Source organism: Chionomys nivalis, chromosome 16, assembly GCF_950005125.1.
Source record: "Chionomys nivalis chromosome 16, mChiNiv1.1, whole genome shotgun sequence".
In the NCBI taxonomy this organism is placed as follows: Eukaryota; Metazoa; Chordata; class Mammalia; order Rodentia; family Cricetidae; genus Chionomys; species Chionomys nivalis.
Window position 1 is genome coordinate 28,510,338 of NC_080101.1, and position 13,629 is coordinate 28,523,966.

Here is a 13,629-nt window from a genome sequence, read left to right on the forward strand (position 1 = left end):
GTGCCCTCCAGAGCCAACCCACCCTTAAAGCTCCTTAGAACCTTCCTCACCAGCTCCGGTCACCCTCCAGCGCCCCTAGGCTGGGCGGTGGGTGGTGGCTGCTCTCTCTGCCCCGGCAGGACTCTGCGGTGAGGTTCTGCGGGCGGGGCTGCTCTCCCGCGCATATAAAGGGCGCCACCTAGGCTCCGGGCCACCACCGCTCTTGGTGCCCGCCGCTAGCCACTTCTCGCCCCCGCGCCCGACCGCGTTGCTGCCTTGCCATGGGTCGACAGAAGGAGTTGGTGAACCGTTGCGGGGAGATGCTCCATATCCGCTACCGGCTGCTTCGCCAGGCGCTGGCGGAGTGCCTGGGGACCCTCATCCTTGTGGTGAGTGCAGTGAAGTGAACAGCCCTTTCTCTTTCCAGTCCCGCGTTCCCCAACTCCTTATTCACCTGAGGGACAGTTTTTCAAGGCAGACCCGACCAGATTCCCCAGCTCCGCTCTCCAGGCTTAACCCTCAGGGGTCAAGCTGACCTCTGAAGCCCTGGTCCTCACAGTTCTAAGTCAGCTCCTGACAGCCCTGACTCTTGAGAACGAACGCGTTGCTCACCAAGAGCAAGTCTGCTCCTTTCCCCCTGGAGACTCAGATCACGGGCTGCCAGCAGGGTCACCCCTACAGCTTGGGACCTCCAGGCCTTTCTCTTCCCAGCCTTCCAGCTTCCCAGAGCCCCAGCCCCAGCACACAGTGAAGGCAAACGATCCCCTCATTAGGTTATTTGGGTCTTGGGTGTCTGGCCCCTAATGAATAATTAAGCCTCAGAAAGTCCAAAAGTTGCAGCGAAGGGAGGACAGATTACCACAGGTGGGGGCAGAGGGTGCAGGTCTCTTGGGCTGCTAGCAGCAAAATTAGAAGAAAAGAATGTTCTGAAGATAGGAGGCTGTGGAGGGAAACGGCCCTGACAGAGGACTGGGTGTGTGTGTGTGTCTTAAGTTTGTTTCCCTTACGCCATAGTACCAGGTCTTGTCTGCGGCCCATTGCTTTCAGCGTCTGCAGAGGATTGCTGGCCGTTGGATCCTTCCTCTGCCTCTCTGTTGTTTTTGGGAGGTTTCTCCGGTTTTGCCGAGTTGTTCTGGGTAACTCTGGGTGCATTTCTCTGTCTGACAGGCAGTTATGGTGTTCATTTCCTGTCCCAGTTACTCTGACTTTCAGCCGTGCATGCCGTTTCGTTACATTTGTTTCCCCCGAGTCTCTTCTGAATTAAGTGGCCCCTTTGCAGTGGCTGGGTTGAGTTCCAGTGCTCCCCACTCCCCCAGTCCTCAGTAATATAGATCAGTTAAATAACAAGAGGCTTCATGGGGAGAAGAGGGCCCAAACTTGCCTCTGACTTCACAGACTAGTGGCGTATTGGTGTCCCTCTTCCCTCTCTTCCCTCTGTGAAGAAGGGAATGGGGGGGGGCACTGTCACCCTCCTGCCCTGTTCCCTATCTTGATTTGTGAGTCCCGCCACCTGTTTTGGAGCAACAAGGACAAGGGAGGTGGCTTCCACTTCACAGGGGGCCTCCTTATTCCTCCCCAGATCTCAGGTCAACTCCTACTAAGAGAATAGCAGCCCTCACCGAGTCCCAGGATCACTGGGCTTATCGTGGACCATAAAGAGAGGGTGCTGGATTTGTGGCAAGGGCTTCCAGGCTCAGGGAGTTGGAAGGGATCAGGTGTCAGTGGAAAGCAGAGTTGGGGTGGGTGGGTGGGCAGGCCTAGGGGGTACCCTAGTGGATGAGGACTTGCTTGTGTAGTTGTGCTGGGGCCTCAGAACCTTGCAGTGTCGGAGTCCAGGTTGTCTCTGGGGGTGAGAAAAGCCCCTCTGAGGTCTATAGTTGGGTGGGGTGAGGGGCTAGCTGAGAACCTGGAGATTGGGGTGAGGGGGTGGAGAAGGAAGAGGAAGATTAGCCCCAAGGTGGAGGAACTGGCTCTGATAGCTCCTCCTCCCAAGGCTTCTTGGCATGAAGCCAGGTGTTGGCCTGAGCTCAGGCCAGGGTCTGGCTGGGCATGGTGCCCCAGACCTCCATATGCGGCACCCTGTACTCACTCTTACCACCTCTGATCTTTGCTTTACCTGCTTGCTCACCTTTGACCCTCATCAGCGCCACGGGCTTCCCCTGCCTCATCCTTCTGAGTGATAGTAATCGGTGCTTAACAGCTCAGTACATGGCACGGCACGGGCCTATTGGAATTAATGGAGCACAGCCTGCTGGTCAGCAGGGCACTTTTTTTTTTTTTAAACAGGGTCCTGGTTGTCTTGGAACTCACTAAGCAGACCAGGCTGGCCTTGAACTCATAGACATTCACCTGCCTCTGCCTCCCAAGTACTGGGACCAGGCCCAGCTCATATAATATAGCACTAATTATGGAGACGTGAGAAAGAGACTCAGGTCTGGGCTGGAGGAGCTTTGAGTGACACTAGAGGCTCTGGACAACAGCACTTTACAGTTGGTGGAGAGTATTTTCCCTCTTGAACATATATTATGTCCTGCACATGCTAAACTTGAGGGACCCTAGTCTCTTAGTCCCTCTATCCCGGGTCGGAGGTTAGAAGAGATCGCACTGGGGTTAGAGAGAAAAGCCTCTTAAAACCTTGTATTTGGGACCCTTGAGGTCTGAGTGGGAATCCAGGAGGCAGAGGACTGGAGCAGGAAGGGGAAGATTGGCCTGGGGAGGTGCCCATAGGGACAGAAGAGGGAAGAGTGCGGGGAGGGGGAGGGAGAGCCAGGAGCTCTGCTTTTCTAGACTCGGGAGTGTGTTCTCCCTCCTCTCTCTGTAGTATTCCCCCTCACCTTCACAGTGACCTCCGCTTTGGAACAGCATGCAGGCAGGAGAGGGTATGGCCTACCTCTGTGTGCTAGGTCTGGAGGACACAGATAGAAACTACTATAGTGACAGCCCCTCCCGGGCTCTTCTGGGACTGAGGAAAAACCTGGGAATATTGTTCAACCCTCTGGGTTCCCAGTCATGTGTCCATTACTAGTATTTCCACAGGACTCTGCTATGTTCAAGATGGAGCATCACAGGCGAAGGACTCGCAATTACAGCAGGAGGGATTTGGGTTAGGTTCCAGGAAGGACCTCCAGTCTTCTCTGATGGCCGGTGTTGCTGGTCTCAACAGGACCTCGTTTGCTCTGTTTTCTGACACAGATGTTTGGCTGTGGCTCCGTGGCTCAGGTGGTGCTCAGTCGGGGCACCCATGGTGGCTTCCTCACCATCAACTTGGCTTTTGGCTTCGCTGTCACCCTTGCCATCTTGGTGGCCGGCCAAGTGTCTGGTAAGTCCACACCGTCATTTCCAACAGTGTCTGTCTGGAGAGCAGAGAGCGAGGGGCATCCCCACATGTGGGTTCGAACGGCGCCCTCAGCTGTGGGACCTTTGGAAGAGACTCTCCCCTTGGATCAGAGATTATCAGTCTGTGACATAGTCCACCTGCCATGCGGGCCATGCAAACCTTCCTGCACCCCAGAAGGGAGGAGTGCTGGGAGCCCTGGCCTCCCCATGGTGGTGGGCTGTAGCTAACTGGTTCTATTCCTGCTCAGGAGCCCACTTGAACCCCGCTGTGACCTTTGCCATGTGCTTCCTAGCACGTGAGCCCTGGATCAAGCTGCCCATCTATACACTGGCACAGACACTGGGGGCCTTCTTGGGCGCTGGGATCGTTTTTGGGCTGTACTACGGTAAGCATTCCCCATCCTGCCCTTCTTCTCCCCTGCACTTTCCCTCTTTAAGTACTTGTTGGCACCAGTCCCATTGATGACAGCTGAGGCCTGCCCAGGCCCAGAGCGCATGACTCATTCATTAACACTCAGACCCACGTTGGGGGCTTTAAGGGAAAGAAACAAGTTGGGCAACAACAATTTCAGGTCCTCCACCCCATGACCCCTGGCAGGGTGGGGAGGGCAGGTCTGAGAGGGGAGGCCCTGCCCTCACTCACAATGCGTCTAATCTGTCACCAGATGCAATCTGGGGCTTTGCCAACAATGAACTTATCGTCTCCGGCCCCAATGGCACAGCTGGCATCTTTGCCACTTACCCGTCCGGACACTTGGACATGGTCAATGGCTTCTTTGATCAGGTATGAATTGGGGACATGTGAAGCAAATGCAGAGGAACAGGCTTGTTTTGGACTATACTCCTTGGTTGTAGTAGGATTTCTCAGTTTGTGGGAACCCCAACCTCAGAACACGGTGGCAGGTCTTTTATAAAGCTTGGAGCGTCCCTCTGAACCGCAAGCATGCTAGGATTAGCCAGGGCAAGGCAGAGGGTAGGGGAAGGAACTGTGCCTCACCTTGTTCTCTCTGCTCCCCAGTTCATAGGCACAGCCTCCCTCATCGTGTGTGTGCTGGCCATTGTTGACCCCTACAACAACCCTGTCCCCCGTGGCCTGGAGGCCTTCACCGTGGGCCTTGTGGTCCTGGTCATTGGAACCTCCATGGGCTTCAATTCTGGCTATGCTGTCAACCCTGCCCGTGACTTTGGCCCGCGTCTTTTCACTGCTCTAGCTGGCTGGGGTTCAGAAGTCTTCACGTGAGTACAGCGGCCACTCACTCAGCTTAGCTTGTCTTTACTCTGCCCTGCCTACCTACCCGTCTCTGATTACCTGTGTCTGCCTTCCAGGACCGGCCGGCATTGGTGGTGGGTACCTATCGTCTCTCCGCTCCTCGGTTCCATTGCCGGCGTCTTCGTGTACCAGCTCATGATTGGATGCCACCTGGAGCAGCCCCCACCCTCCACGGAGGCAGAAAATGTGAAGCTGGCTCATGTGAAGCACAAGGAACAGATCTGAGTGGGCAACAGCCATGCCCACTCTTCACTCTCGAGTACCCACCGTGTGTGGGCCACTCCCTGAGAGCCCCCTGTGATACCTCTCTCACAGACTAGGACGCTACCCGTACCCACCCCTGCTGGGTGGCCCTTCCAGAATCTCTACTGAACTCTGCCCGATAAGACATTCGATCCCCATTCTTAAGCCAAAGTAGGATAGCAAGCAGGACCAAACATCCTTTTGTTTCCAAAAGGAAAAGAATGTGCGGTGTGTGTGTGTGTGTGTATGTGTGTACAGGCATGCTTGTATGCTGTTTTCCAGACATTCAGAAGGGACCAAATTTTCAAAACAGACCCTAACAGTTCAAGGGAGCCCCGGAAAAGGGAGTGAGCTGTGAGGAAAGTATCGGAGTGTGCATGCTTCAGGGGCTCCATGCGGAGGGGGACCCAGAAGTGTGTTTCTGAGTATGTGTGTCTGCTCTTTTTTTTTTTTTTTTACAGTGGGTTTCTAGGCTGTGGGGGGGGGGATAAGAGGGGCGTAGCTCACATTTGGAGCTAGTATCCCTGAGTAGGGGCTGTGTATGTATTTCTGTCATAAGATAGGCATTGGGATGGGAATCAAGTCCAGGCCATAAATTTCATATTTTCTTTTTTTTAATATATAAATATATACATACATACATACATATATATATATGTTACAGTCTTAGGAATAGGGGAGACTCCTTCTTAAAGGCGTTTTTCCTTCCTTTAATCTTCCAATCAACAATGTACTGTTGACTTTTATAAAAAAAATAAAATGTATGCATAAAACAGGAAATGTGCCTTTGTGCATGTTTTTTGTTTGTTTTGGGACAGAGTCTATGTAGCCCTGGCTATCCTAGGCTCACTACGTAGACCAGGCTGCCTTGAACTCAGAGAGATGCCTTGCTGGCATCAAAGGTGTATGCCACCACATCTGAGTCTCTGTTTCTGGAACTCGTATTGGAACCTCGGTGGTTTTTGATCACAAACTCCCAGGTGTCTCTAGTCTAGAGTCAAATCTCAACTTGTATTCAGGGATCCCCAGCTTCCACCCTCTTGAGTATCCTCCGAATTCTCCCATCTCATTCCTCTCCCCAGGAAGGAAATTTGGAGCCCCCAAGTCAGGCAGCGCTGCCCGGAGAACTGATAGGGTAAGTCCCCTATGGCTGGGAGAGGCCAATCAGACTGGGGACCTCGAGCTGCGTGAGCTCCTTCTAGAGTTTGCCTGTAGCGTTCTCAGAAGCTTCCCTGCAACTGGGGAATCCACACAGGTTCCTCAAGGGCACCCCCTGAGAACAGGGCTCTTTCCATGGTCCTCACTACATCTGAGAATATTCCAAAGTCCTTCATGTGCACCCAGGCTCTCTAGAACCTGTCCCTGTCCTGACCCACCCCATCACAACGCTCTCTCTTTACTCCAGGCTATGTTCTGGGTCTGTGGGCTTTCCTACTTCACTTGCCTGAACCAAGAACCTCTGTTGTGTTTACCTGAGTTCCCTTCTGCCTCATTAGCCCGGGGCATGCCTGTGCCCAGTAAGTGAAGTCTGGCACACCTGGGCCTAGGAAGTGCGCCTCATTTCCGGCTTCCTTACCCTATCTGACTTAAATTTCACCAGGAATATGAGGAAAACCTTCCTGCAGGGTTAACCGTGTAGAAGCCAAAGGCTCTTGGGCCTGCACAATTGTGCGTTGTAAGTCTCTTGCTCCCTAACCCCTTCATAGATGAGACCCAGGCCCAGAAAGGGTGAGAGGCAAATTTAGACCACAAAGCTAGGACTGTGACCTGGGGATGGATGGGTGGGAGAAGACAATTCCTCCACGGATCTCTACTCTTCCCTTGTCCCCAACTCCCAGCAGTCAGGCAGTCTGGAATGCAGGAGAGACCCAAGCCAGAGGGAGTGTCCCTTTCCCAGACCCTGAGGGGGTAGAGTGGTAACCTTAGGAGGAGAAGGTGCCTGCAGGGTTTCACTCAGCATACCTACCAGTTCCTCCTTGGGACCCTTCCATCCACAGTCCTGCCCCATGGCAGCCAGTGGGCGCCAGGACTAGAAGATGGTGGAGCCTGGGATCCACGCTCATCACAGCCTCTCTGGTGTGTTTGTGTTCTTTCTCTGGATCTTAGTTTCTCTATTTGTGGCAAAAGGAGTAAAAATAGGAGGTGATTCTTAAGAGAGTTTAACATAGGCTCAGCGGGTAGGCACCTGCCATCAAGCCCGACACCCATCCCTGGAACCCAAAAGATGAAAGAAAGAACCCAATCCTCAAAAGTTGCCCCCGAGTTCCACCTTTACACCATGGCCTGTGCACACATGTACACACACATGCAACAATACATGTAATTAAAAATATAAGTGGGTTTAGCAGAGACCAGAGAACAGGAAACAATAAACGACCCCTCATGACGACTTTATTCGCAGCACCAGGGTAGGGTGGGAGAGCAGGGGTAGAAGCAGGTGCTGGGAGCTGGTTTTTTTTTTTTGTTTTTTTTTTTTTGGTTTTTCGAGACAGGGTTTCTCTGTGGTTTTGGAGCCTGGCCTGGAACTAGCTCTTGTAGACCAGGCTGGTCTCGAACTCACAGAGATCCGCCTGCCTCTGCCTCCCAAGTGCTGGGATTAAAGGCATGCGCCACCACCGCCCGGCTCTGGGAGCTGTTTTGTAAAGATCACTGAGCTCAACAAACATCTTTTACCTGAGATTCCTTCCACAATTGCGAATTTACTGAGAGGGGAAGGAGGAAGAGTGTGCGTGTGTGTGTGCGTGTGCATGCGTGCGTGCGTGTGTGTGTGTGTGTACTTGTTCTTCTGTGCCTACGCTCTACAAGGCTTTTGGGATGGGTATGACAGGCAAGACTGGGCCACAGGGTACAAGGCAGAGGTGTTGGATAGTCTGTTGGACCCGGTTAAAGCCAGGAGCAGTTAGTGGGAACAGGAGCGACCCCTCCAGGCTAGGAACGCCCCATGAACACTCCACTCTGAAAAGGCAAAGTTATGGCTACTAGCAAATTCTGGAAGGAAAACACTCTATTTCCTATAGGAAGGTTTCTCCTCCATTTCACAGAATTCATTTTCGGGGAAGCTAGGGAGAATTGGGAGAATTGTTCCACGGAAGGGCAGCGGCGTCTCAGGGCTCACAGAGGGCTCTTCCTCTATGCTTCAAGGTCCTGCCACAAACCCTTTGAAGGAGCCATCTTTCTTCTTTTTCAGAGACAGGGTTTCTCTATGTAGCCCTGGCTGTCCTGGAACTAGCTTTGTAGGTCACACTGGCCTCGAACTTGCAGAGATCTGCCTCTGCCTCCAGAGTGCTGGGATTAAAGGCGTACCCACCACCGCCCGGCCCCCACTAACAGGTTTCTTAAAGCACTGATTTGCTCTAGTCCGCTCCCTGGAACTTGAGTTTGCTGCAGTTTGGATACCTGACTCTGTGTCTGTATTTCTCAGGGCTCCTTGTGGGCCTGTCTTTCTCTCACCATGCCAGGCTGTCTGCATCTCTGGCTTTCTTCATCTTTGGCCCTCTGCCTAATTCTTAGTGTACCTCGGGAGAGGCATCTCTGCAGGTACTTGAGTCCTTTTCTCTGTGTACTTGGTCTCTATCTAAAGTACGAGTGACTCCAGACAAGCATCTACGCTTCGGGGCATGTCTTCTTAATTCCTGGTAATGAGCTCTGGCTTGCAGTTAACGCTCCTTGAATTTTTTTTTTTTTCTGAAAAAGCTGGGTGGGGCATCCCCAAGCCTGGAGAAACTTGGGTGAGGTAGAGTTGGGTGGGGTGGGAAGGCAAGAGAAAAAGCTTACTCCACCTAGTACAGTGGCCCTAGAGCAGTGGTTCTCAACAGGGGGGGTCATGACCCACTTGGGGTCACATATCAGACATTTACATTACGGTTCACTACAGTAGCAAAACTACAGTTATAAAGTAGCAACAAAAGAATTTTATGGTTGGGGGTCACCACCATGTGAGGAACTGAATTGAAGGGTCGCAGCCATAGGAAGGTCTTAAAAGCCGGAAAAGGCCTGGAGCCCCCAAGGATCTAGGAGGGTGCTGGCTGAGGAAGGGAGGAAGGAGCTTGTGATTCAGAGAAAGAAACTGAGCTGTTGTCCCAGGGAAGGGTGGAAGTGTGAGGGAAGGCGGCACTGAGATGCTGCCCACTCCCTAAAGGGTGATAGGGTGCCTAAGCCCTAAGAGGGCAGAGGAGTGGGTGTGTCTGCCTAGTGTCTGGGAGGAGCCTGCTCAGGGACCCAGGGAGGGTCTGTGTGGCCTGGAGCTTTGGCCATAAGCAGGGTACCAGCAGCAGGGACAGAGACTGGCTTAGGCGTGGTTGCTGGTGGGGGTGGTCTTCAAAGGAACACCTCCTCATCAGAGAAAGTAAGAGCAGGACCTGACTGTCTCTTTGGGTCACACAGAAAAAGAGCAGATCCCAATCCAGACCTCCAGGTCTCTAGGAATGCAAGCTAACCCTCGCCAGCAACACGCCATGGGCAGGCAGGCGTCTCTATGAGCCTGGCTGCAGTCTCTGCTCTGCTCTGTGCCCAGGAGACTAACATCCATGAACTGTATCACCTCTTGCCCTGGTTTCCAGTTGACTTTGGCAAGTAGGAGGCGTATCTAGGAAATAAGAGGGCAAGGAGGGTGAGAGAGGAAGGTCAAGGTATTGGCACCTCTTTCTAAGAATCCATCTTCTGAGTTCTAGAATGCTGCCCATCCTGCTTCTTCTGAATGAAGGCCAATGGCTGGGGCCCATCATTCTGAACGAAGGCCAGTAAGGATCCCGCGTGCTTCTGCTGGATCCCTTTCTGTAGTTTGGCTCTGCATCTGTAAGGAGGGGGTAATAATGGTACCTACATCCTTAGGTTGCAAGAGGTGAGGATGAACGGAATGAACACACACTGGGGCAAGGGACACAGCCAAATGGGGTGATGATGGTAAAGACAGGTCTCCTCCTCTGAACTGAAGGGCTTAGAAACGAGACACCTATCCCTCCAGCACCAGGAGCTTGGAGGTGGGGTTGAAAACATCTAACCTAAAATCTCCAGCCCCCTCCTCCATCCAGCATCTTTGTCAAAGTGCCAGCTCAGTGTGAGAGAGGATGTTGTATCAAGGAGGGATGAGTGTCACCTTTCCCTGCCTTTGGGGTTCTCTGAGTAGACTGGAGAGATGGCTCAGAGGTTACTGGCTCGCTCTTCCAAAGTTCCTGAGTTCAATTCCCAGCAACCACATGGTGGCTCACAACCATCCAAGATGAGATCTGGTGCCCTCTTCCGGCCTGCAGGCATACAGAACACTGTATACACAAAAAATAAATCTTTAAAAAGAAAAGAAAAGAAAACCTTTCTCCCATCACCTAGACCAACTTTTCTGAATGTATTAGTCCCCTGTTTTGAAGAAGTCATTGGGCACAGCCTTATTATACTTGCGTGAGTCTCATATCCCGCCCCCCCTCCCCCCCATGGTGCTATGGATGGAAGCCAGGGCTTCCTGTGTGCTAAGTAAGCACTTCACTCCTAGGCTATCACCCGTAGCCTCCACGTTGTTTTGAAGGTGCCTGTGATCTGTCCTGAACTCTAACTTTGCCTCCTTACTGCTCAGAACTGGGAGAGGTTAGGGAGGAAGAGAGGACTCCGGAGGCCTGATAACCATCTGGTTATAGTTCACTGCTTGTCTCCAAGGAAATGCACCCCCATAGGTAAGGAGGCACCTGGAATGTGAAGCTACACCTTCCTCTGCTACACCTCAGGTCACTGCCAAGCCTGGCCGGAAACCTGCTGAGGGAGGGAAGGAGGTGCCAGGCCTGAATCTGCAGCAAGCTGCAGGTCCGGACTATGGCGGCTCCTTCCTGATAGAGGTAACCTTTAGCTGAGAGATCCTTGGTTTCCTGTCAGGGCTGGGAAGAGTAGTTTGACCCCTGACCCGTGGACAAAGTCGTTCCTTTATCAGACAAAGGGATAGCTTGCGACCTGTTCAGTCCTTGGAGCTGTGTGTGTTTACACACAGGAGGTAACGAATCTCCTGGGACTAATTGAGTGTGCGAATGTTCACACTGACCCATTTACACCCCTCAGCCCTCCCCAATACGCATCCCACATTTGGCCATTGACTTTCTTTTTTTTTTTTTTTTTTTTTTTTTTGGTTTTTCGAGACAGGGTTTCTCTGTGGTTTTGGAGCCTGTCCTGGAACTAGCTCTTGTAGACCAGGCTGGTCTCGAACTCACAGAGATCCGCCTGCCTCTGCCTCCCAAGTGCTGGGATTAAAGGCGTGCGCCACCAACGCCCGGCCAGGCCATTGACTTTCATACATGCAGTATGTTCTTACCCTGACATCAACTCAGTGCTGTGTGACTTTTCTTGGGGAAACGGAACAAGTGTTCATTCTAGATAAGGAATCAAGGACAGACCAAAGAAACAATTCTAACCAAGTCTAGCTTGGTCTTCTGGGGTTTGATTGGGGTTGCTTACCAGGAGCATGGGAAACTTATAGGCAGCAACTCCACCAAAGAAAAGTCCTCCAATTTATATATCCTCAGGAGGGAACCTCATTGTCCTCCCCACTTCCAGGGGAAATGTTCATGGGTTCAATCTTTTTGTTTTTTTTTTTTTTTTGTTTTTTTGAGACAGGGTTTCTCTGTGGCTTTGGAGCCTGTCCTGGAACTAGCTCTGTAGACCAGGCTGGTCTCGAACTCACAGAGATCCACCTGCCTCTGCCTCCCGAGTGCTGGGATTAAAGGCGCGCGCCACCATCGCCTGGCTCATGGGTTCAATCTTGTGAAGGTCCTCTAATCTCAAGACAGCAATAGTTACTCATTTGCACACCCAGTCACACGCCACAACACTCAGATGCACCGACACCTTTACATGCCCGCACTGACATCCTTACGTTCATGCTTAAGCACGTATAGACACTCCTAGGTTCACTCACACTCACGTTTACACTCACACTCCTCCCTGGAGGGAGCCTGAAGCCACCCATTTGTGACCGGGAGTAACTGTAAGTGTCACAGGAGTAAGAGTGGGGTAAAGAAACACGAGGGGGGAGAGTGTGACACTGTGCATAGCCACTGAGGTCAAGGGTGGGTTTGGTGAGTTAGGGAGATGGCAATTGTTGCTCTTCCAAGGAGTTGGGTGTAGTTTCCAGCACTCCCATGGTGGCTTACAACGGGCTACAGAATTCCAGTTTCAGGGAAGCCAATGCCCTCTTCTGGTCTCTGTCAGTACTGCACACATATGACGTACATGTACACTCGCAGGCAAAACACTTGTACACATGAAAGAAAAACAAATACATCTTAAAGAAGTGGGATTGGGGAAGTCTTTAGATTTTGAGGTTACAGCTGAAATTTTCAGAGGAAGGGTTGCAGAGGCCAGGAGGATTGACTTTCCTTCTTTTGAAATGGCCTCACTGAAATAGCCCAAGCTGGCCTTGAACTTGAGACCCTCCTGCTTCAGCCTCCCAGGTTTTACCAATTATCTTCCGGAGTCTGAGTGAGTCTCATTACCTGGGTGGGGTACTCAGAAGCTGTCGGTAGATACTTGCTGGAGAAGCAAATAGCAGGGTTGACTAAATCCTCACCATTCAACAGGAGGAGCTACCAGCCTGTCACATGGAAGAGAAGAGTCCTAGGCAACCGTGAGTCTGAAGTCATCTTTGTACCCTGCTTCCATTCCACAGAGCAGAAAGCTGAGTCTCAAGACACAGGGAACTCGCATGGAGCTGCTAGGTAGGCAGTGGCCGGTCCGGCTCCGAACCGTCAGGGCAGGACGTGTCTCCCGCTCCCAAGGCTATTTGATTTCTGGAAGAAACCTGCCAGCACCCCTGCCTCGGGAGAATGGGAAGAGACTGCTTTGTGTTGTGCTAGGGATCTGGGGCCTAGCAAGGAAAGACGGGGTAAGAGTTGTTATTTTATTTTTTATTTATTTTAACACAAAATCTCATTATGTAGCTCTGGTTGTCCTGGAACTCACTATATAGACCAGGCTGGCTTCAAACTCATATAGAAACCTGCTTGCTTCTGCCTTCTAAGTGCTTGGATCGAAGGTGTGCCTGCTCATACTTGACCCTTTGAATTTTTTTCAGTTTTAACTTATTATTCTATGTGTGTGTGTATGTGTGTACATGTGCTGCACATGGAGGTCAAAGGGCAATTTGGGGAGGTAGTGCTTTCTTTCCACCATGGATTCCAAGGCTCAAACTCTGGTCACCAGGCTTTTTACCCACGAGCCATCTTGCTGCCCCCCCCACCTTGGCCTTTTTGCAGAGGATTTGGACTAATTCATCTCTTTATTTGCTCTTCAGATATTCTTTTTATTTGTGGGGGGCACAGGGTCTCATGTAGCTCAGGTTGGTCTTGAACTCTTTATATAGCCAAGGCTGACGATGAATTCCCTATCTTCCTGCTTCTACCTCTCCAATGCTAGCATTACAAGTGTGTCCCACCAGGCCAAGAGCATGCGTGCTGCAGAGGATGGCACTGAGGGCCTCGTGCAAGCGTAGGTATGCATTCTGTCAGGTGCACGCTAAGGTATGCATTCTGTCAGTGAGTCACACCCTTGGCTCAAGCATCCTCCTTTATCAGACCAAGATAAGTGTCAGGATTGGCAATATTATGACGAGCAAGATACAAAGAACAACATCTAGCAGGAAGTAACTGGATGCAAAATGACTTCTAATCCAGCACGCCGTAGGTAATAATGGCAGCCAGCTGAGAGGGAGGGCTGAGAAAGCCAGATCAAAACTGCAGAGCCAGTGTTCACCTGTTCCCATCTCTGCCCTTTCCCCTCCATGCGGGCAGCCTCCGGGTAAGGCTGGATCCTCCCAGGGTGTCGAGACA

General features: G+C 51.8%; 1 protein-coding gene across 1 annotated transcript; it reads left to right on the forward strand.

The window, feature by feature from the left end:
- Positions 1-202: 202 nt before the first annotated feature.
- Aqp3 (aquaporin 3 (Gill blood group)) lies at positions 203-5,294 on the forward strand. The gene is made up of 6 exons (XM_057790713.1): positions 203-368; positions 3,172-3,298; positions 3,564-3,701; positions 3,981-4,099; positions 4,334-4,551; positions 4,642-5,294. Exons 1-6 carry the CDS (start codon positions 261-263, stop codon positions 4,808-4,810), a joined length of 879 nt encoding a protein of 292 aa, XP_057646696.1. The 5' UTR covers positions 203-260; the 3' UTR covers positions 4,811-5,294.
- Positions 5,295-13,629: the final 8,335 nt, after the last annotated feature.

Coding starts and splice junctions, on each gene's coding strand:
- Aqp3 (XM_057790713.1), top strand. CDS start 261: ATGGGTCGACAGAAGGAGTTGGTGAACCGTTGCGGGGAGATGCTCCAT. Junction 369..3,171: donor TGGGGACCCTCATCCTTGTG/GTGAGTGCAGTG, acceptor TTTCTGACACAG/ATGTTTGGCTGTGGCTCCGT. Junction 4,552..4,641: donor TGGGGTTCAGAAGTCTTCAC/GTGAGTACAGCG, acceptor TCTGCCTTCCAG/GACCGGCCGGCATTGGTGGT.